Genomic DNA, 24,600 nt, shown 5'->3' on the forward strand with positions numbered 1-24,600 from the left:
TTTGTTTCAATGTATAATGGAAGCATGATAAGTTAGACTGGCTATACAAGCCAGTACTCTTATCTGTAATTGGATCCGTCTCGCATCCTTTGGGTACAGAGTATACAGGTAAGAACTTCGCTCTTAAACATGTTTTGGTGAGTTCTGTTGTTCTTTTGTTTAGAAGTCGACAGGGAAAATATTAGTTAATGTCGTCTTAGAATCAGTTTGAAGATTATTGACTCAAAGCAATTGACCAGGGAATTGTTTCCTTCTATATCTCAAGGCAATTGCTTGACAATTCCGTAGCTAGATCTATCTTTATACCTGTTAATAACTACAAAAGCCATTTGAATGGTTTTATTTACTTGTGTAGCTTGTTACGCAAATCTGAGTTTGGTCAGTTCTGCAAAAATGTACTGGAATGGACAAATGGAGGTATGCACTAAAATTAACAAGGACCTAAGTAAACAAGCTCTACTATTTTATTTACTTGTGTAGCCAACCATTACCCTTTTGTTTCATTTGTCAGTGTTAATGTCATTTTCCCCCGCATGAAGTACTATCCATAGAAATTGTACTCTGATGTTGTATACATGGTACCTCATAACACTAGTGGAGTAGATGAGTCACTCACTTCATAACACTTTATTGTTCTCAAATACATATGTGGATTGTGTGGGTGCAGCTATCTCATGGTTCACTGATGGCATTTGTGGAGCCTCATAGTATGAGAAGGATGATCCCCCACTTTACTGCCTTTTTTATTTTGAGAATGTGATTGCTTTATAGTTCTACCTTAAAAGCGTATGATTTTGTATAAATAATTTTGTAATATGCTAGCCATAATTTGTAATATATTTCTACCAGTTCTACCTTAAATGAAAATTATTTTGTATACATGTATCTTAGATTTTAGTCTTATGAGGTGTTACTGGAGCTTATTGAGATGTGGTTTTGTCGACTAAAAATATTGGTTCTTCCCTAACTTTATACCTTTTATATGTCTGTAGCTTGTACCATTTGGCTGTACTTGTTTGAAATTGCTTCTTGAAGTTTGCTGCAATTTGTAGAGTTTTATTCTCAGTTTTGGTTGGTAGGTGTAGTTTGCTGAAACAATATTTAGTTTTATTTCTGTTTGCTGGAGTTAATAAGTTTAACATGGAAATTACGTAATGAAATACTGATTATTTAGTTTCAGAACTGCTGGGTTGTTTTTATTTTGCTTAGGTGGAATTTTTGTTGTAGCATCACCTGAGTTATTTCTTTTTACTGAAAAACACTAGTGTGAGATTTTGTCTATTTACATATAGTCTACATGGTTACTGCTAACTCATAGTTTGATGTAGATTCTATCAAAGATGGAGATAAAGTAGCTCTTCAATCACTTCAATAGCTCAGAGTATGCAGGTTGTGAAAGTTTAAATTGGATGCCTTGAATCCAAAATCTAGTTGAAGATGGAAGAGAAGCATTCCCTTGACTCAAAATTTGGTGAACATATTTCCCTTCACTTAAGTGCCGTATCACTCAAGCATTCCCTCCAGGCAGCTCCAACATGGGTTGACATGAAATCAGTATTGCGCAAATGACAGCTAACACGGGATAAGGCAAAGCTCTCTCGTTCCTAGAAGCAGTATTAGTCTGTGATGGTTCCTTTTATGTTAGTAGTACAGTTTAGCCATGTAATGCATACTCCAAATTGACTTCCAGCCTTTTGATTTTGATGATATAAAAAGCCTTTGATTTTGATTTTGTTGTTTCCTCAATAGATGTTCCTTGTGTATCGATTAATCTAATGTAGTATCACTAATCCATAAACAACATATGTCACCCAAACGCTAAACAAAATTTGTGATTTTTCAACGCTAGCTATATTTACTATTCCGATCACATCTTATTTTACAAGATTTTCAAAAATTTTGCTTCCTCTGTATAGTTGGTTCACAATGATGTACATGTAAAAAATTCAACTGGATTCGACAACGTTCGTAGCTCGATCGAAGCGGTCAACCCTAATTCAACGTCATTTATCACACGGAAACGTTGCTACATACCCCTCCGTGACCTATTTTGGTCGATTCTTCCACACACTAAACTCTCACATAGATGAGACATAACCATCCATGTAAAAATTTAGAGACGTTTACATCCCGACGATAGGGTTTCCTATAAGGTAGATTAAGCGTAAAAAGAGTTGACCTCTATTATCGGGACCCGGACTTCACCAGAAACACGTGATTTTTCAACCACAGTCGTATTTCGCTATACTGGTCACATCCTATTTCACAAGAGTTCTGCAAATTTCGCTTCCTGTATAAAGTTGGTTCACAATGTTGTTTACTTGCATAAAATCCACTAAACACGTTATACCTCATTAATAGGCACGTTGTGATTCTAATGATTAAAATCACAAAATGAAAAATTGACCGTCCAATATGACCGTTATAATGAAACATGACCATGGTAAAAAATTCAACTGGATTCGGTAACGTTCGGGGCTCGATTGAAGCGGCCAACCCTATTTACGCTTATACTTCCCTATGGAGACCCCTATCATCCGAAGGTGAACGTTGCTAAATTTTTACATGGGTGGTTACATATCATCAATGTGAGAGTTTTGTGTGTGGAAGAATCAACCAAACTAGGTCATGTAGGGGTAGGTAAACGCGTTTTCGTGTAATAAGTGACATTGATTTAAGGTTGACCACGTCGATCGAGAGCCAAACGTTATCAAAAATAGATGAATTTTTTTCCTTAGCCGTATTTAAGTACGCTGATCATATCAGACGGTTAAATTTTAATTTGGTAAAATTTAGCCATTGGAACCACAACGTGGCTACTAATGTGGTATAACTTGTTTAGTAGGTTATATGCAAGTGTACATTTTTGTGAACTAACTACACAGAGGAAGCAATATTTTAAAAAATCATGTGAAATAGGATGTGATATGTATGGTGAAATACAACTATGGTTGAAAAATCACATATTTCCGGTAACGTTTGGTCCCCGATAGAAGCGGTCAACCCTAGTTACGCTATGCTTCCTTATGGAGAGCCCTATCGTTGGGAGGTGAACGTCTCTAAATTTTTACATGGGTGGTTACAATTCATCAATGTGAGAGTTTTTTGTGTGGAAGAATCAACCAAACTAGGTCATGTAGGGGTAGGTAAGAGCGTTTTTGTGTAATAAGTGACGTTAGTTTAAGGTTGACCGCGTCGATCAAGAGACAAACGTTATCGAAAAAGGTGAATTTTTTTCTTTTGCCGTATTTAAGTACGCTGATCATATCAGATGGTTAAATTTTAATTTTATGAAATTTAGCCAGTAGAATCACAACGTGCCTACTAATGTGGTATAATTTGTTTAGTAGGTTATATGCAAGTGTATATTTTTGTGAACAAACTATACGGAGGAAGCTATATTTTCAAAAATCTTGTGAAATAGGATGTGATATGTATGGTAAAATACAGCTATGGTTGAAAAATCATATATTTCCGATAAGGTTTGGTCCCCAATAGAAGACACATTGTGATTAGAGGTCATAAATGTGTGAAAATAAAAATCTCACCGTCTGATAAAGTCATTGTAATTAAATAGGTCAACTGAAAAAAAAAATCACCTCATTTCAGATTAGTTAGGCCCCCCATCGAATCGGTCAACATTAATCTAACTTTTTTTTTACACGATACGCGATTGACCTACATCGTGGGTGATATCTTTTTTCCTTTTTTCGAACCTAAAACTCGTACAAATGAGATTTAAGAACCCATTAATTTTTTTTGTTAAATTAACCCTCCGGTTGGTAGGCTCCCTTTATGAGCGCCCAAACGTATTTAGAGTTAACCGCATTTATCGGGAATCAAACTATACCGAAAGTTTGTGATTTTTCACCCATATCCATATTTCCAAGTACAGAAATTGAAGTTTCACCGTTGAGAGAAAATGAGAGAATAGATAATATGTTATTAACATCACCATAATCTTAAAATAATTCATATAAGCTAAATTTCTCAAATTTTTTTTCTTTTGTGCATATTGAGTGCATCTCAATGATACGATATAAAATTACAAAGATTTTTTCGGACATACGAGCTATATATTTTAATTTACGAAAGATTAGAGATTATTTTAAAAATTATTTAATTCTAGATAATTTATTTCACCCTATACCTCATTCCTCATATAATCTGTATTTTTCTAATGATTTAATAGATTTATTTTGATTATAAAATTAAGAAAATCGCTTGAAAAAGATTTATTAATTTAAGCCTTAAATTAATTATACAAACGTTTAGATTGAAAAGTTTTAATCACTGAAGTTAAACATTTATTTCCAAAAAAGAGTTCGACTGGCAGAGAAAGAAGCAGAGGGAAAAAGAGAGATGGATTATGCAAGAAGGAAAAATCGAACACTTGACCTCCTACAACTCAACAACTGTCTCATCCACTAGGCCACGAAATATTGTTTGTTATACCTGTATAAACTACTCTACATATCTAGGCTTGTTTAAATCCAAAACTTCGAGTTCCATGACTTCCATCATCTCCTTTCTTCTTCTTCTTCCTTCTGCTCTTCAACTTTTCTCCAAGCTCCATCGTTTGATCTGCATCAACTTAATTATCTGATATACATCACCATTTTGATCTGCATCTTCATCATTAATTCAACTTCAAAAATTCCAGATCTTGTACCGAAATTCCGATATACCGATTCCGTCGGTAACTGACTCCGACGGTTCGGCATCGACTGCAAATTTCTGAAACGGATCGGAGATTGGTTAGTTTCGGTTGATGAGAATTAGTTTCTCTCTCCTTTCTCTCCCCCACAGTCCCTCACTCGCCTACTAAAAACCCCAATCTGCAAATTGATCCACGCATCAAAATGGACGGTGGAGATGCCGGGTGCGCTGTATAATTTTCGGTTAAACATTGTCTCAAAATCTTATAGTTTTACAAAATTGGATTCCAATATAGATTGTTTACTCAACTCATTTTCTGATAATACAAACGCATCTAAATCTATGTAATGTGTAGACATTTATGCTTAATTTGCAGAACTAAACCTGGTAGTTGTAATTAGACATTTATGTAATGTGCTAAAGCCACATTAATGTAGACATTTGAGACTTCTCCTTCAAGTAACTATCAGCCCAAAAATGTTCTAACATAAACTTCCACCAAACAAATCTGCCGAGCCACGTGGCATCTTCTCTTTCACTTACCTACTGTGTACAGCGTACTGTTGCAACTAAAGTACAACCTACGACGTCGTTTAGGACTAGTAGTCTGACACTAACTCCTCAAACTCGAGTTTGCCGGACTCACTTTCCAACATCTCTCTTTTTTTGCTCCCAAGTACAGAGAGAGAGAGAGAGATGGCCTTGGTCTCAGCTGTGAGAGGCGGCCGGCTACCGTCATCATTACATCATCATCACCATCATCTGGGTTCATCGTCGTCTTCATCACTAGGTAGTTGGAGTTCGTTAAGACCATGGAAGCAGTTGAAATCTAGCTCAAGCTCAAAGGGGTTCACTCTCTTGGCTCGTTACTCACAAGCACAGGACCTTTTCACTTCTCGCCTTCAAGGTACTCTATTTTCTTATCCAATTTCAGTTTAGGCGTAGTAGTTTGATTTGGGTTTTCTAATTGGATTTTATTCTTCTTCATAGTGTTGTTTATGTATATAGAAATAGACCCAAAAGAAGTAGACTATTACGTAGGCAGTAGTTCTTTTAAAGTTTTGAATTTGATGCGATGAACTGGTTAAAGTCTTGTTTTTTGAGGAGGTGATCGATCATTCCTCTGTCGGTTTTGTTATGTGTAGTTGTACATTAGGAGGCTAGTTCTTCGGAAGAGCCAAAGGCTGATACAGTAGGACTCGAAAACGATATGCAACCACCAGTTGGTACTGCCACGGTCATCCAAATGATAGATGTTGCCTATAGCCTATAGGAAGTCCGTTATCCGCAAAAGAATCGAAATCCAGGCCTGAGAAAAAGCCATATATTTGTCCCTCCCCTCGGAATCTATCCAGATTACATTGTGGGACGGCTCCAGTGGACATGTCAAGGAGGTTTCCAAGAGTGTGGTTTTGGATGCTTTGAGGCCTTAGGAGTGTCACTCTGAGGTTAAGCTGTTCTTATTTGAAGGTGATAAAGGTTGGGAGCCTTTCAGGGTGTTCAAGCACTAAATGAGCTTGGCAATTCGATCCTTGATGTTGACACAGGTGTTGGATTCATAGGTAAAGGGACCTTATGCTCAGGTGAGAAGGTGAGTTTATGGGCTAGAGATAAAGAAGATGTTGCAGTAATGAGCAGTGACAGTCTACTCCAATTCTTCAAAGACAAAGTTGAAGCTTTCCATTAGCATTTTCTTTTCCCTGATTTGCATAGCCTTTTCTGACCCAAACCAGATTTACCAATGATCTCTCCAATGTAACAAATGTTCATTGTTAAGGAACATATGTAACACATACACATACGATGTGAATTGGAGTATTTTTGCTTAGGCTATTTCGGTTAAAGTTTCATTTCCCATCAAATTAAGTTTTCTAGTCCTGGTACTAGTTTGTCAGTATAAGTACATGGAGAAGAATAAATTGACTTATATAGTCTTCCAAGAATTATATAGAGATCCCTGAAATTTACCAAGCTCTTGTCATATCTATCATGATAAGCTTCAGAATCACTTCCATATGTCGTAGCGGGTATTGATTGACTCATTCATGATCACTTTATGGCAGTAGACTAGTAGCTATAAATATAGAGAAAAAAAAATTAAACTGAAGTATACCTGTAATCAACTTCATTCCTGATCACTTTATTGATTTAAGCTGAAGCTTGGATATATTTGCTATTATCAGATCGAATCGAAAACTTGCCTAAGCTGGTGGAGGATATTCTCCAGACATCATTAAGTACTGGCCCACGTGGCGCCCTAAGGATGGCTCAAGGTATTCAAGCATTTATTGGTGTTGGTGGGGAGTGGCTTACTGAGGCATCAAGGGTAACGAGAACTTTTCTTCATTGTGATACTTTCTTTGTTTTTATTGCAAAATTTGTTTCTTGTGAAGCATATCAATTTTTTAATTGTAATATGTAATTGTGTGTCTAAGCAATATGCAAATGTATAAGTTTTTCCTGATGATATGTTCTCAAGCAAGTAAATAGTAGAGTTCATCTCAAATCTGTGTTTGATTGTTGGTAATGCTTGTTATCTAACACCTTGCACAGCTTGTAAATTCTAAGCACATTCTCTTGCTTAAAAAGTCCGAGAAAATGAAAAGAATAAATGGGTAGTGGCGCCTAGTATATGATGAATGCTTTGTTACTTAAGTTTGTGTCTAGTTTTTTTTTTTTTTTCTTTTTTTTCTTTTTTGGCTGATATATGCTTGAGTTGGTATGGGTAGATCTTGCACCTGAATAAGTGAAACTATCATAACTAAACTTATAATCACCTTACTGTTTGTTTGTAGTCAGCAAATTCATCTACTGGCTTACCAACCCAATTGCAGCTTGGATTGCTCTCCCCGCTTTACTTGAGGAGATTGTTTGAGCGCATGGGAGCAACATATATTAAATTGGGCCAGGTAAGTCTTGTTTGTATTCCTGCTTTCTGATGGCAAGCAAATAGCTCAAAGTGGTCATTTGGTACCCTTTCAATGTATCAGTACGGCCACACCATAAGTTTAGTTATTAACTTAATATAATATTATCTTATTATTTTGCTGATCTTCACTGTCTTTCTTCATGTAATGTACATAATCACTAACTTTTCGCTTACTGGCAATTGGTAGTTCATTGCTTCCGCACCAACATTGTTCCCAGCAGACTATGTTGAGGAATTTCAGAACTGCTTTGACAGAGCTCCTGCAATACCCTTTGCGGAGATTCAACAAATATTGCGTCAGGAATTGGGGAGACCAATTGAAAGTGTATTTGAGTATGTTGACCAGACTCCAATTGCTTCGGCCTCAATAGCACAAGTTTGTTCTCTTCCTTTCCATCCTCACATTTTGTTTAGTCCATTCTTTTGCTTCGCGGTAAGAGTTGTGCCTCATTTTGACTAGGTTCATGGTGCAAGGCTAAGAGGGACTCAAGAAGATGTGGTAATAAAGGTGTTGAAACCTGGAATAGAAGATATGTTGGTTGCAGATCTGAATTTTATTTACATTGTTGCTCGCATTTTGGAGTTCTTGAGTCCTGACATAAGCCGTGCTTCCCTGGTATGTTAGACGGAAATCTCTTTATTTGCAGTTAATGACCAATGGCTGAAAACTATATACATACTTCATAGTTAGATACTCAGAGAAATCACTTGGCATCTCCTTACTTGCAAATTATATTTAATCATAACAGGAAAGGTTCATCAAATGATCTAATGATATATGACATAGTTTAGTGTGATGCCCCAGCATCTTTGGTTCTTCTTGTTCTACTTTTCTTCTTCATTACTGAAATAGAAATAATATTCTCTGTCTTGTTCGTAGTTTTATATGTATGTTGGGGTCTTGGGGAAGTCATTGTGGATAGGTTTTTCCATAGTTAGTAATCTGTTCATATTTTCAGTAGGTTGGTATCGTGAAGGACATACGGGAGTCTATGCTTGAAGAGGTTGATTTCTACAAGGAGGCTGCAAATATTGAGTCCTTTAGAAGATATTTAGAAGCCATGGGACTCACAAGGCAGGCTACAGCTCCAAGAGTGTATCACCAATGCAGCACAAAACGAATTTTAACCATGGAGAGGCTATATGGAGTTCCTCTTACTGACTTAGACTCTATAAGTTCACTTGTATCTAGTCCAGAGGCCAGTCTCATAACTGCCCTTAATGTGTGGTAGGCCTTGAATATTTCATCCACAATATATTTATTGAAGTTTTATATCTCTGATCCAACACTCACCAAAATGAAAAAAGTTTGATTGTCTCTTGGTTAATGCAGGTTTGGCAGTTTGCTTGCCTGTGAAAGCTTCCATGCAGATGTGCATGCTGGAAATCTGTGGTTGTTGCGTGATGGCCGCATTGGGTTTCTTGATTTTGGTATGTCCTCATCCATCACATTTACCAGTGGCTTAGTTTTCATAGGTGATTGATGTCAGCATCGTTTCTATTGCTTCAGTTGTTTGTACATGTTGAATGATATTTCCACATATGACTGGATGTTTATTGGCATAATATATTAAGAGTTATCAGAGTAAATGTTTAAATATGTTCACTTGTATATAGCTTTAGAATTAACCTATTTGTCGTTCCTTACCAAAAAGTGCATATCCCTAGGTTCCCTAGGTGTAGTATCCATTATCTGCTTGAAAGTGTTATGACGTTCTTTTTATTTGTCTAACCTTCGAAATGCTTATCTAAATTTATCATTCTTACCTTTCACTTATTTCGAAATTGTTTTTTCATTGGACTCAAATTCACAGGAATCGTAGGTCGTATAGACCCACAAACATGGGCCGCCATGGAAACCTTTCTGGCATCAATTGCAACTGAAGAATATGAATCAATGGCATCTGCGTTAATTCAAATGGGTGCTACAGACACAAATGTTGATGCTAAAGCCTTTGCAAGTGACTTGGAAAAAATGTTCTCATCAATGAAGGCAAGCATTAAACTTTGTCCTTGGATTAATTATGTTTGCTTGAATTATGGGCCTTTTGATTGTGCTTTTTCTTAGGAGTCAAGGAAAAATCTTAATTATAACTGAAATGGCCACCAAATGATGATAAATTATATATTGACCTTCAATACTATCGCAGTAGAAAAGATGCGAGATGAATCACAGATTGAATATTGGTGATTTAGATTTCAGAACTGAAGTTGCATAATTTGTATGTAACTTGGCGATAACATTTACATTGTATCGATAATGCAGGAGTTGGATACAGAAATAGTCATAGCAACAGCTAGGGAACCGTCTACAAATGCAACTGCTGTCTCTGCTAATGTAGTTGTTGATGAGAGACAAATGAATGCACTTTTTCTTGATGTGGTAAGCTGTTGGCTGCATTTAGCTTACTTGCATGCATGATTTGATGAAAGGGGTTTGAGGACCATCAAAATAAGACAAAATAGGAGCAATTGAAATAATCAAAACAATTTCGAACAAGTGACATCTTCTGAGTTTATCACATTCATAATTCAAACAAGAGTTGTATGGTTAGACTGACACAGACACGCTGTAAAGTTTCATATTATTAAAGCCAAGTAAAATTCAAGGCACACCTGAGTAGGTGTGAAGGTCTGATTTTGGTCATTCGAAGGATCATCATCAAACATCATTCATCAGCTATAACCTACCCACATGTTGATATTTCAGGTTCGGGTTAGTGAATCATATGGATTGAAGTTTCCCCGAGAGTTTGCACTTCTCTTGAAGCAGCTTTTGTATTTTGATCGGTACACCCGTTTGTTGGCCCCAAACTTGAATATGCTCCAGGACCAAAGGATTACAATTGCTTCAAATCGAAGAAGCAATTACAGGGACAATTTCAGCTGAATGTAACTATTGCAGATGCAGGTTTGTAGTTCGTGTCAATATAAATAAGATTACTTGAGTATTGGAGTTGTATGCAAGCAAAGCATGCTACCTCAAAATTTGTCATAGTATTCATACCTCAAAATGCTTTGCTTCACCAATTGATTACCACGGTTTTGCGTTTGCTTTTAGCTGAATCTACCATCAGACTTATTTGAATATGGTTTCCAAAAGTAATTTAGATGAGCATAAAAAGTAATCACAATGCATATACATAAGCATAGGGCTCTTCCAATTATCTGCAGATTCAGCTCTCTGAGGTTATGTCAAAAAACCTTCTCGTAGTTGTACTCAACTAACCCAAGCAAAGGCACAACCGCGGTTAAGTTTGGTGCATCCATAGTAATCACACCTCACTATGCTTTGCTCCACTAGTTGATTACTACTGTGACTATACATCAAGCATGTCATATCTAACCAGCTAAGCAAAACAGAAACAAAAGTGCAAGAAATTGGTATTACCATTACACATGATATACTTTACAGTGTACATACAGAAATTAATCAATCAAATATGAGTCCTTTTGAACATATATATATTTACAACAATTGAGAACTTATTACATAAATCACTCAGTATGGGGTCATGGCAACTATATTAGTCTCACTAACAACAAAAGGTCTTCTCTAGAGGGGGAGAAAAAAAAAAAAAAAAAAAAAAGGAGACTTCCAAGTGGCTAAAGTGGCTATGTTTTGCCTTGAAGCTTACCAGAAATCTATCTTTTTCATAAGGGTCCAATAACACACCAAGGTCTTCACCATTTCACCAAGTCGCAAAAGTGGCAATGTTCAGTATTATCATTCAGTGCAACATATCCCGGGAATCAGTTCCTTCCTGAGTTTTTTGACCCTGAACGAGATAAACCAATCCCTCTAATCACTTGACTTGGCGATCTGTAACCCATGAGTCGATGAAGTGGTGAGCTTGACTTTGGTGGCAGCTGGGACGATGTTCTTGCTGACATAAATCTTTCAACTGGATTCCTATCTTTGTTTTGAGATTGAGAACGTCTCAGAACAATCTCTTGTCTCCCTCTTGTTGGATTGTTTGATCCATATGACATGTTTCTCTCATGCACTGTAGTACTTTCAAGAGAGTTTGAGGGTGCTATATTTCCAGCATCTCCTGCCTCTGTAGAGCCACTTTTGCAGTATGAGAGTCCATAGCCATAATCATCAGAACACGACACAGGATCCGCATTTACACCATAACTGTGCTCCTCAACCTCACTTGGTGGAGGCCCTATAGCATCCACTTCATAAGGGAGAATGTGAGTTCTCTTATGGAGTGAAAACTTAAGCACCTTTGAGCAAGCACCACATTGAAGTCTATGACATTTCCTTTTGAAAAGCAGAAAATCTGCAGGTATCTGAAGTGGTTTAAAGCAGTTGTAACATATCAGGATAGGAGCTCCACCTGCTATTGGCCGGAAATGACGCTTAGGCATCTGTTGTTTCTCTCCATAATACTTCTTTACCTCAGGACTGTTGTGTCTCTGATCATCAGACATTGTTTCACTGTCCCACTGGCTTGAGGGATAACCAGGATGAAGCCTACGTAACCCATTAGTATTGCTCCGGATGGGTAGAGGCAACGGTGCTGAGAACTGCCTGTCTTGAGGATACTGGTGCATAAAGGAGGGATCAACTTGGTGTCTGCTTGTTGTTGCCTCACTAGAGAAAGGTATTGGTCTGTACTGACTTTGCTGCTGTGTATAATGGCTTCCCGCTCTGCTTCTTCTTAGATCCCTAGGATGATTTAGGCCATGGAAAAGCTCCTCCTCAGATGCCTCATAATTATGGTACTGGGGAATATGCTTTTCCTGCCGACTTGCCTGTACAATATTTAAATTGTTAACTTGGTTCTGCAATTCATACACCATTCTCAGAAGTGTCAACTTGTCCGCTGCAGCACTCACAGACCTGTCAGATTGATAGTCAGAATTACTTTGCAACTCATTGTGCATTTGATTTGCGAAGCGACCATTTCCATATCCACCTAGGGAATCTCCTTGAAGAGAAGCCATCCTAGACATATATTCATCCCTCTGCACTCTTGCATGATCTCGACTTGGATGACGTGGTATTCTAGGTGGCAGCATTTCATCTTGATCCCGGTTTCTGTATTTCATGGCATGACGATTCTTATCAGGCATGCTTAACCAGGTATTCCTAGCCTGATTTGGAAATTCAGAACCTCTACTCCCCATGCCTTCTGCAAGAAACTTTTTCCTTCTGTATCTTTCTTCATATTGAACCAAGTTCGGAGCTTTATAAGCATCTTGAAATGTATTCATATTATGGGTGTATAACAGATCATCTATACCATCATAAGAAGAGACACTTCCATCATAAGCATGATGGCTTCTAGTTGCTGGGGACTTCGACCTATCTCTTACTGCAGTGCTAAACTCAGATCTGGGGCTGAGAAAGTCTGTAGTTTCAATTTCAAATGTGCTTGAAGACTTCAGATGATCAAAACTTTTCGGAACATCATTATGCGGTTCCCTAAGCTGTTCATTAGGAGACGAAGTAAGGGTACCTGAAGAACTGCTCTCTTGTGCTGGCATGTGAGCAGTAACACCACTTTCACTTGTAGCTCCTGGATTGACAGCACTTGAATCAACATCCATGTTGAAGTCTACTATTTCATTTGATTGTTCATCAGGAGAAGATATAATGGGATCTGATGAAATGCTGTCCCTTGGGGGCATATGAGCAGAATATATTGAACTACTTCCCCTTGTGGCCACTGCATTGAGTCTGCTTGAACTCGTGGAATCAGAATCAATCTCCACCACGATGTCTACCTCTAGATTTGGTGCTAGAGGTAAACTCTCATCATCTTTCAATGCTTCTGAACTTGCTGCTGATATTGGTAATGACCCCTTGCTTTGACTACTTGCAAACTCCATTAATGAAGGAATTCCTCTGGAAACTCCAAGTGGCTCCATACTAGGGTCACCATAACCATTTTGATCAATGTGGTTGTTTTGGTTCTCATTTGGCAAGTTTAACACTCGAAGCTGCTCACCACCATAATCTTCTACAGATAATTTATCAGGATCCATCCCGTTGTTTTGAATTGAAGTGTCTTCACCTGATTCTGGGAGAATGACCTTGTGACTTGAGCTGCTAAATTCTTCATCTTCAGAAAACTTATTCTGATTCTTCTCATTGTTTTGATCCAGAAAGCATTCTCCCGAGTCAGGAAAAGTAACCTTTGGACTTGAGCTGCAAGATTCAATGCCTTCAGAAGACTTACTATCAACCCTCTCAATGTCTTGTTCCAAAGAGCTTTCTCCTAAGTCAGGAGTTATAGCCTTTGGACATGAGCTGATAGATTCAATTATTATTGAAGACTTACTTTCATCCCTCTCATGGCTTCGTTCCAAAGAATATTCACCTGAGTCAGGAGCCTTGGCCTTTGGACTTGAGCTGCTAGATTCAATACCATCTGAAGAATTACTCCCATCCCTCTCATGCCTTCTTTCCAAAGAGCATTCTCCCGATGCAGGAACTGAAGCCTTTAGACCAGAGCTGCTAGATTCATTGCCTTCAGAAGACTTACTCACATTCCTTTCATTCCTTCTTTCCGGAGAGCATACTTCCGAGGCAGGAGCCTTAGCCTTTAGACTTGAGCTGCTAGATTCACTGCCTTCTGAAAACTTGCTCCCATCCCTCTCGGTGTTTCTTTCAAAGGAGCATTCTCCAGAAGACTTGCTTTGATTCTTCTCATCGATTTGGTCTGAGGAGCATTCTCCCGAGTCAGGAAGAGTTCCATTACAACTTGTGCTGTTGGATGCCTTATCTTCAGAACTGTGACCTAAATCACCCAATCCATTCATCCGAGCTGCCACTGTTCCATTTAAGCCAGTACTCCTGCTTCTCAGACCATTTAGACGATTTTTCGCTGCAATAAGGAGGAGGACTTGGATCAGAAACGCAAATCATGAATATAAAAACAACTGAGTAGCAAGAACTGAAAGCTATTATCCATATGAAGGCACACAGAAAAAGATAGTTTAATTTCTCAGAGTGCCAAAACCATAGACAGACATGATAGCACAAAACTAAACAGTTATAGTAATGGTAACTAAAACAACGTCCTAATCAAACAAACTGAGCAGAACGAAAGAAACAAATAAGTCCTTACAGACCAATACCACTTGTTTCTATCTTTAGGCTACAGAACCTAGAAAACTCTTAAGCTGAATTACCTCAAAACACACAGAGTAGTTTGAACTTAGTTGAAAACAAAGTAGATTGATTTACCTTGGAGAATAGCACCACATCCACCACACTTGTAGACCTGAAAATCTGGCAACTCCGGTAGAAGCAGCCGGCATTTAGGACATCTAACTAGTCGAACCTTCGTAGTGAACTCAGCAGCCATATCAAAAAGGACCAAACTTGAGCTTCCAACACAAACTCCCAAACTCAATGCTACACAATATCCAACACCATCTGCAATGTAAACACGACATGTAAGCAAAAGGGTTGTACTTAGATCTACACATGAGAGCACGGATTCAGATAAACTTGAGAGCTAAACAACTCACCCGAACTGAGAAAATGGATGATCCAAAGAACGCAGAGAAGTCTGAAGACGGAAATAGCAAGTGGTTCTTAGCGTTTACCAAAAACAGAAATGTCTGAGAAAGAGAGAGATAGAGGCAAGTATTTCTCTCTATGGGAGAGTTTGAGGTTTAGGGAGGGAATTGGAATTGGTCTTTTTGTCGTGGTGAGGAAGCTTCCAGGTCAAACCATGACCGTGAGAAACACGGGAAAGAAAGCCAAAGCCAATACAGACCAGAAAAGTGAGCTCGCCGCCGACCTTATTTATACCATCAGTCGTGACGTGTCTCCTCCAAGCTACTCCTCTCTACTCATCATTCAAAACTGGAACTATCAATCATACCCTCCCTGCTGCTTTCCTTCGTTGGCAGTGAAAGACCGTTACCCAAGTCAGCCACCCCCTCTTATCCCTTTCTTTCCTTATTCTAACTCCGAAAAAAAATTACCATACGTTAGTATATCGATACATTAAGACAAACTACTTGTCGTTGTAGATGAGCTAAAACTCGCATGAAATTACTATATTAATGTATAAGATATCAAACCGGTCTACTTGATGTATCGATACATTATCACGAATAAGATACGTCAGACAAACTACATGTTGTCGTAGATAAACTCGAACTCGCATAAAATTACTATATTAATATATAAGATATCAAACCGAGATTAAACCGATTTACTTGATGTATCGATACATTAACACGAACAAGCTCTATGGACTTATGGAGTAAAATTTGCCAAATTTGGAGTTTTAGAAACCCAGCTGTACAAAGTCAAAGATGGACTTATCTCCTAGCTGTCACAGACGTTAGACGTAACGTGGCATTCAAATTTTCCAGGTGATGCTAGAGGAGAGTAGGTGGTGTTTACTTTTTGAGATGGGTCCAGTTTGACTAATCGCAATTAACAAAGCAAAACCTAATCAGATTAGACTAATTATATAATAATTTAGCGCCCGAACAGACTGGTTCTTCCGCCCAGAAAACGACCTGGATTGCCAGATGACGACCTGGTTTCGCTGTCGTGACGCACATCAATAGCATTTCCGGGGAGATTACTGACATTTCATTCCAGTCAGGCCACACAAGTACAGTTCATTCAGCTTCACCTTCCAAGTCAAAGTCAGACATGTTATCTCAATCTTCCTCGTTTTCTTTCTCTTTCCCTATTCCTCTTCTTTATTCCTTGTTCTATTTTCCCAGTTTTTGCTTTGCTATACACGACTATGTTTTGTTGTCTTTCTTGGAAACTAAGCAATGTCTGTGATCTTTATCTCTTTTGAGGGAAGAAGCACGCTGGACATAATCATTGTGGAAGATGCTCCTAACAGCAATTGAAAGCTTTGGGGCTCCCTAATTGGTTAAAAAGGGTCCTAGAGACAAAGCATGTGTAATGTAATGTAATCAAATGCTTTTCCTTTGTTCTGTATAGAACGTTTTTCTTGGGTTGTATGATGCTTACAGATCAAGGACTTGGTCAAGGCTATGGATTTGTGGCGTTAGCGTGGGGATGAAGCATCAACCCCGCTTGAGTTTTACAGGTTATGACCGGGTCAAATGTGACGCCAGCTCTAAGAGTAAAAAGAAAGAGTTACTGAAGCTGTGGCTTGAGTCCTTGACAACTGACAGAGGACTTTCTAGTTTGAAATAGGAAGTCAAAAGCCTAGTGCATTGGCAGAGGTAGTTTTATTGCTCTTTCAAGAAGACCGAGTAAAACACTAAGACATACTAATATACTGGCACTAAATGCTGATGTGCAAATGTTTTTCAATTCAGAATATAGAAGAATAAGATGCAAACACAACAAGTATAAACTTGTATATGCCATTATGGATGGGTCTTTAACATGCACAATATAGCCCACAAGGGAAAACATTTGGTATCAAGATTACCTAAGCAGCAACACAATGTTTGATCTGAATTGATCACAGCCCTAAACAAGATAGGGTAACATCTGATTTTCAAGAACTGAGCAAAAGTTCTATCATAACAACACAAAGACATCACATCAGGCAAGAGATGAAACACATACTAGACCACTTCATAGACGAAGCTGATTTTATGTAGCAGGAACTGCTTGCCACTTGTGCCCTTTAAATGCTTGGTGAAGTTCTTTGTATCCACTCCTATAATGCTCCAGTGAGAAACATAGTTGTCGTATAGCCTCTCTTTTCTCCTCTGCCCCATCTGAGATTACAACTCTCTGCCTATTCACCTCTTCCTGCAACTCCTCCACTCTCAACTTCAGTTCATCTACCAACTTGCGCGCACTTTCAGACCCAGCAATCAGATCATCATGTTCTGTATGTAACCGGCGTAGATGTCCTTCCAATTCCCTAATTTGATCATCACGGCAACTCACATTCGCCAGAAGTGTCTGAACCTTAGCATTGAGCTCATCCTTCTCTGCCATTAGCATATCATATTTCAGTTTGAATTTGTCAAAGTCCTTATTCACAGCTTCCACATGTTTTCCTTGCTCAGCGAGTTCTCCCTTCAGCCAACTTATTTCACCTTGCAAAACCATCTCTTGTGCAACACGCATCTTTTCCAGCTCCATCTTATCAGTTTGGTGTTGCCTTATTTCATCTTCTAGATTCTTGTTCTTCCACTCCGATTCATCAAGTCTGGTCTCCAGGATGGTTTGATTCTCTGACAAACCAGAAATATGAAACTGCAGGTCTGCTTTCTCCAGAGAGAACTGTTCCTGTGCATCATGCAATGCACTCTTCAATTCCATCAACTCAAGATCGCGGCCAACCACATCAGCATTGTACTTCACAATCCTCTCCTGCAGCTCCAAAACATGCTTCCTCTCCGAGTCAAGTTGAGCTTCCAACATAGCTATGTCTTCCTCAGCCACTTCAAGATGACCTTGCATTTCTTTAACGCCTTCCGACACTTTCTCAGTAACCTCCTCCTTTAATTTTGCATTCTCCTCATCTGAGCCCTTAAGCCTTGCTGTAGTTACTTCCAACTCTCTCACCAATCTACCAATGTCATTATCTTTTTCTGATGCACAACTCTTTAACTCAGCAATCTGTTTTTGCATATCGGATACCCGTCTTTTCTCCTGTTCAAGATCAGCCTCCCTTGTCTGGAGCTTCTCTTTCATGCTGGAAACTTCATCCTCTAGTTCAATAATCCTCTCCCAACCCTGCGAGTCAAAGTCCATGTTCAGAGGTGGAATCAAGTAATTGCTGGGAGATAAATTAAGAGATTCTGATTCAGACTCCAATGATGACGAGGAAGATGATTCGGTGCCTTTGATTGCAGAAAGAAAAGGACTAGAGCCACCTGAGCTTGGTGACATATCTAAATTAACAACCTGATGGCCAATTTTGTGCAAACCCACCTTTCCATCAGGAGTCTGCACATGTGCTTCTTTTGTCAAGTGACCATAGCACCCAGCCAGTGATCGATACAATTGCTGAAATTCCTCAATCAACTCTGGCTTCTTATGGGAATCTTCTGCAACATTTTTAGGCAAAGAATCACCATCTCCTTTGATCAGCTTAAGCATTTGCTTAATTCTCTGGTCCATCTCTGTAAGAAAGAACATTTAAACATCATTATGACATCTCAACACATAATTAGTCTGAAACAATTTGTGCATTCTTGATACAACAACAGAAAGAGATGGTTTAAAAGATGTGCATACCTTCAAGATTTTCAACCAGCAATATAGAACCATCTTGACTCGCATTGTTTTCCTGCTCACATGAATCCAACTTCTTCAAATCTGATGTCCCCATTTCCACCTTTAACTAACTGCAAACGATGTAAAGAAAACCACATAAGCCTCAAATTAACACCAAAAGAACCACCTTTCTCCAATACAAGTACCAGCTAAATAACAAGGACTACGCCGGCTCCAGTAACCAATACATCAATGATTTATATCAGCACAACAACACACCAAACTGAAGGCAAAACCGCAAGAAAGAACAACTCTTTTCATCTGCAATGGCAAAAACAACATCCTCGCACAAAAGTAGACATTCCTCTGAGATTCTCACATTAACCAATCAAGTTCTGCTAGTCTAACTGACTAACCAGTAGTTCTACTGCATTATTCATCACTCTAATTTCTACTTCCAACTGCTATATAGGATCGAGCAGATGACAAGTACCAACTAACAAGACATGTCATTTGCACACTCAAACAAGCGAATTCAGTCAACAATCATCTTTTCACCTAAATTCAAACACACTAAACTAATAAAAAATAAATAAAAAAATAAACCATACCAACTGATGAGTAAAGAATCATCATTTCATCTTAATCATCATACTAAGCCACAAACACAACAAACGCTAATCTGCTTACTTAACAACTCACAAAGTCTCTAAATTTTTATCCAATTCCAACATACAGATCTCAGATAAACCGCTCCCAAATTCATCAACAATCATATTCAGACCCAAACCCACAAAATCAGCAGCTAAAAATTCCACGAAATTAAGCAAAAACAAACCTAGATCTAGAAGCGAAACGCACCCATACACAAAAGCAGAATCTGAGAAAAGCAAGAAAAAAAATCAAGAGAATTGATGAGCAAACGTACCAAATTAGAGTGGTTGGGTTTTCAGTTTTCTGGCCCCCCTTGATTTTTGATATAAGCTGTTTTCGGCTTTTGCGGATGGAAGAAGCGGCTTTTTAACCTGAATTCCGCTTTTTTCAAAATTCAAAATTTGAGGAGGTGGCACGAGATTCGTGACAAGTAGCTAGAGTCTGAGTGAGAAGGCCTCCAATTGCTGTTCGGTGTGAATTGCGTTGTGACTGAAATGCCCTCCAGCGGGGTTTTCGTGCAGGAATCACTTGTGGGTGGTTTCGTAATTTGAGGGGATTTTCAATGATGAAGAGCGGAGAGGTGGGCCATGGCCCATGAATGAAGCCAGTCGGGGCGGGGCCGGCACAGCGGAGCGACCGAGAACTATGGCGGGAAAGCGTTACAATTTGCAAATACAGGATAATGATCCGAAAAATAAAGTAAGTTTAATTATGAAGTCTCATCTTTAATACTTTTTTTCTTTTTTAAGATAAGTCTACATCTTTAACCCTTGACCATTCGCTCAAGATTTAGACGTTTTTGTGTGCAACCGTATGATTTTTCTAATTAGGAGTAAATACTTGTGACACCCTGTAGTTTATACCTAAAATCAGTTTTGTCCCTCACTTTTTTTTTAAACTGGTATACCCATATACTTTGAATTCTCAACTGATTTGCCCTGTCGTCAATTGACCGTTAAAGAAGACTGTTAAGTTGCTGAGATGACCGGCTTCAGCTCCTCCATCATCTCCGGCCTCTCACTCTCTCTCCACTTCTTCTCCCTCATCTCCCACTTCCCATCGCCAAACAAATGGAGGAGAAGAAGACCCCCCATCTCTCTTTTCACTCTCCTCCTCTCCCTCTCCTCCGCCGCCCTTGACCACCACACCCTCCTCCTCTCCCCCTCCCCTCCGCCTCCTCTCTCTCCCAACCCGAATCCTTTTCAGAATCATCCGAACCCGACTCCGACCCATCTTCCCTCTCCCTCCCTCTCCACCACCTCGACGCCCTCTCCTCCAACCAAACCCCCTCCCAACTTTTCCACCTTCGCCTTCACCGCGACTCCTTCCGCTTCACCTCCCTCGCCTACAACCGCACCCGACCCGGCCCGGTTTGTGAGTAGCAGGAGGATTTTCTCGGGTCAAAAACCGGGTCGGTTTGGGAGTAGCAGCGTTTACAAGGGGCGCATTGGAGCCAGACGAAGTCGGAGCCGGTGTCGAGGACCATGTAGAGGTATTTGGGGGGAGAGCCGACGCCGATGCGGGTGAAGTACTCACCGCTGCCTTGGGAGAGACCGGAGACTATGGAGGAGCTGAACCCGGAGAAGGGTGGGCCGGGTCGGGTGCGGTTGTAGGCGAGGGAGGTGAGGGAGTTGAAGCGGAGGGAGTTGCGACGGAGGCGGAGGTGGAAGAGTTAGGAGGGGGTTTGGTTGGAGGAGAGGGCGTCGAGGTGGTGGAGAGGGAGGGAGAGGGAAGATGGGTCGGAGTCGGGTTCAGATGTTTCTGAAAAGGATTCGGGTTGGGAGAGAGAGGGGGGAGGGGAGGGGGGAGAGGAGGAGGGTGTGGTGGTCAAGGGCGGCGGAGGAGAGAGAGAGAGGAAGAGAGTAGAAAAGAAGAGATGGGGGGTCTTCTTCTCCTCCATTTGTTTGGGCGGTGGGGAAGTGGGGAGATGAGGGAGAAGAAGTGGGAGAGAGAGTGAGAGGCTGGAGACGATGGAGGAGCTGAAGCTGATCATCTCAGCAACTTAACAGTCTTCTTTAACGGTCAATTGACGACAAGGGCAAATCAGTCGAGAATTCAAAGTATAAGGGTATACCAGTTTAAAAAATAAAAGTGAGGGACAAAACTGATTTTAGGTATAAACTACAGGGTGTCACAAGCATTTACTCCTTCTAATTATTTGGAGTATGATATACTTTGGATTTAATTATGTTCATGAACTTTAAAACTCTAATAGCATCACATACATTGAAACAATGAATACGATTCTTATAAATGATATAGATCTATCTTATGTCACCCTAATGAATAGGATAGTTGTCTCCTTACGAGTCGTATGGAATGTGTCCTCATAACTCATATCTCGATCAAATTATAGATATTAAACTACATTTCATTGTTATCAGTATGTAGTTTCATGGCCAAAGCATATGTTTCATTCTTACTATACCAATGACCCAACTCACATCCGAGTTTGGGATTAGATAACATGAGCTATCAAAATCTAGAGAACATTATGAAAGCGTAATGGACCCACAAAACACTCTTGACATAACCGACAACATATAAAAAATCTATAATATTGCTTTAAATGCGATAAAAGTAGATAGAAGTATGTAAATAGTTGTGAGGTGTCACCTTAACCTAATCATGGTTGGTGATTTACCTTAGTTTAAGTTATTTTAATTTGTAACTAGAGTTACTTTTTCTTTGTATCTACGTCGACAATAAGCTAGCCTTACTCTTCCTTACTCTTTCTTAGTTTGTTTTCCTCTTGTAAGAAACTTCCTTCCCTTCAATCAAATTAGTTTCCGTTGTTCTTTTTTGGGTGAACCAAACGATTTTTCTAGTTTCCTAGCGATTAATATACATTAGTAGCAAGTATGAACCAAACGATCGAGGATTTGCATCTTTCTCATGTTGGAGGTTGGAATTGGCATGGGAAAGGTATAGGAATTCAAGAGCACTGTCAAGCACTCGTAGGAGACAATCAAACGTGGACTCGCCACTTGTTTCTCTTCTTTATTCTGAAGAAACTTTGTGGTACAATAATCCATGATCGATCTATCGTCCAGTTTCACAGTAACGCATGCAATATATGTTGCACTTTAGCTAGTTAGTTTTCTTTATAAACAAGAACTTTATGCATGTGTGGGAAAGAACAACAGGCTTTTTTCATATGCATGCTGCTTCAAAGAGATATATGCATATATGCTTGAATATATAATCATTTCATGGCCAAAATCAAAAGATTAATTGATTTAGTGGTATGAAAGTATGAAATCTTGTAAGCAAAAAATGTTAGATTAGTTTTTGTGGGAAAGCAAAAGATTTTCGATAACTAGATCATATCTCTATTAATAAAGAAGGTTTTTTTTTACTTTGTTAACGGTTAAATTTTTAAATTATCTATAATGCCCTTGATTGATTAAAGCTTTAAAATATGTCTTCTAACAGATGAAGGACAAATTGATAATTATAAATGTTAGAAACAAGAAAAAAAAAAAAAACAAAGAAAAAAGAAGCTTAAAACGTGAGAGGTGGAAGAGAAAAGTATGGAGGAAAATAAGACTTTGAACATAACTGTAATAGTAAAAAAAAAATAATGATATCAAAAGTATATGTTAAACTACGATATTACCACTTCACTCAAAAATTTGTGTCGTCTTAACAATAGAGGTATTATAGTGCAATTCATATAACCTTTACTTCCGATTAGCATTTCCCCATTTCCTCACTATGTCGACGCTTGAATTTGACACTATCTACTGTCTACTGAGTGTGCCTATCTATATGTAATGGCCAAATGATTAAGTTTAGACATGATGGAAGATGGAGTTGACTTTATTTGGTAAACAATATGGGGTTGACTTTTAGTAACCTTAGACTATGAATTATAGAGTTGAGTTCCATTTACAATGGAAAGTCTAGGCAAATCACTTGGCTTCAACAAATGATGAGTTAAAAGACTTTTGTTTAGTATATAGAGACAAATATGATGGAGCATTTGCTTCAATTCAGAAAATGAAAGAAGTTTTTTAATTCACCCAGCCATGTCAATGGTGGTACCAACGAAGCTTTTCAATCTAACATATACATACATAATATGCTCAAGGTATTTATAACTAATTAAGTAAATTCAAATGTGATAGAGAATAACAAACTCTTATTATTTTTTATTTATTTATTTATTTTTGATACGGAAAATAAAGTTACAAAGAGTTGTCTATAAGGCAACCAAAGTTACAACAATCAAACTGAAGCGCACGCGAAGCTTGAGGAGGAATAACCCCAAGTCAAATCTTTGGAGAACTAAGATTATGACCAATCCCAGCTAAAGCGTACACCAAGAAATTGGTTTCTCGAAATGTGTGAGAGAAAACTATGTTATCCAAGCCATCTGCAATGAGGGAGAAATTGGCTTCTCGTCAAACAAGTACTCTTATGTTGGACGAGAACATGTTGGTATATTATTAATTAGGGAGCCTTTCTAGTAAAAACTCTTAAGTTGAGATAGTTGAAGACTTTTCGATTTATGGTTTAAAAGACTTATTTTTCGATCACATATTGACATCTCATCCGTTCAATTTTTAGGTCTATATGTGTAGATCAACCCTACAAATTTTCAGCCAAATCAGTGACCGTTAAGGTAACAAACTATATCAAATTAATGGACGAACCAAATCTGTCAAACATGAACCATTCAAATTCATAATTGGTAAATCTCACTTATGAATGTTTTAACGATTTTCAATATGGTTGAAAATTTACAAAAATGATCTACTCATAAATACCTATAAACTGAACGGTCAAGATGTGGATATAAGATCGAAAAGTGGGATAAGCCGAAAAGTCCTCAATTTAAGAGTCTTCAACTTAAGAGTCCTCATTAGAAGGGATTCCTTCTTAATTAACCATTTTATAGGCGTATTGTTATATATTATTTAGAAAACAAATTTGACAATTCATACATGCATCCGGCGTGTTTGTTCAATAATATTAATTGACAATAACACTATGATATTAATAGACAAGATGTTCCTATTTCTCACTCACACTCAAACATATTGAATTGGACTTGGTCTAATCTTTACCAACTAGTATGAAGTGCCAACTAGAAAACTGCAAAATGGCATTTAGTCCTCTAGTGTTTGCCAGTTTCTCATGAAGAAAGGGACAATTCACAAGCAAATATCAAATCAAAAGAAACTTCCAAACCACAGCCCACTCT

The 24,600-nt window shown here is 38.5% G+C and overlaps 3 protein-coding genes across 4 annotated transcripts; 1 reads left to right on the forward strand and 2 right to left on the reverse strand.

Moving 5' to 3' along the window:
• The first annotated feature begins 5,355 nt into the window (after nt 1-5,355).
• LOC101291774 (uncharacterized aarF domain-containing protein kinase At5g05200, chloroplastic-like) lies at nt 5,356-10,769 on the forward strand. The gene is made up of 10 exons (XM_004308945.1): nt 5,356-5,566; nt 6,843-6,985; nt 7,455-7,568; nt 7,776-7,964; nt 8,049-8,204; nt 8,551-8,816; nt 8,922-9,019; nt 9,403-9,581; nt 9,855-9,971; nt 10,299-10,769. Exons 1-10 carry the CDS (start codon nt 5,356-5,358, stop codon nt 10,476-10,478), a joined length of 1,653 nt encoding a protein of 550 aa, XP_004308993.1. The 3' UTR covers nt 10,479-10,769.
• Nucleotides 10,770-11,341: 572 nt separating this feature from the next.
• On the reverse strand, nt 11,342-14,913 carry LOC101292071. The gene is made up of 2 exons (XM_004308946.1): nt 14,793-14,913; nt 11,342-14,430 (listed from the first exon to the last, which is right to left on the reverse strand). Exons 1-2 carry the CDS (start codon nt 14,911-14,913, stop codon nt 11,342-11,344), a joined length of 3,210 nt encoding a protein of 1,069 aa, XP_004308994.1.
• A 1,935-nt stretch (nt 14,914-16,848) lies between these two features.
• Nucleotides 16,849-19,678, reverse strand: LOC101308617. Of its 2 annotated transcripts, XM_004307697.1 has the most exons (4): nt 19,666-19,676; nt 18,759-18,868; nt 18,453-18,643; nt 16,849-18,254 (listed from the first exon to the last, which is right to left on the reverse strand). In XM_004307697.1, exons 2-4 carry the CDS (start codon nt 18,850-18,852, stop codon nt 17,157-17,159), a joined length of 1,383 nt encoding a protein of 460 aa, XP_004307745.1. In that variant the 5' UTR covers nt 18,853-18,868; nt 19,666-19,676; the 3' UTR covers nt 16,849-17,156. The 2 variants fall into 2 exon arrangements, with proteins under 2 accessions (XP_004307745.1, XP_004307744.1); XM_004307696.1 differs by having other exon boundaries at nt 16,849-18,643; nt 19,666-19,678.
• Between the last annotated feature and the right edge of the window lie 4,922 nt (nt 19,679-24,600).

This window comes from Fragaria vesca, linkage group LG7 (genome assembly GCF_000184155.1).
Source record: "Fragaria vesca subsp. vesca linkage group LG7, FraVesHawaii_1.0, whole genome shotgun sequence".
In the NCBI taxonomy this organism is placed as follows: domain Eukaryota; kingdom Viridiplantae; phylum Streptophyta; class Magnoliopsida; order Rosales; family Rosaceae; genus Fragaria; species Fragaria vesca.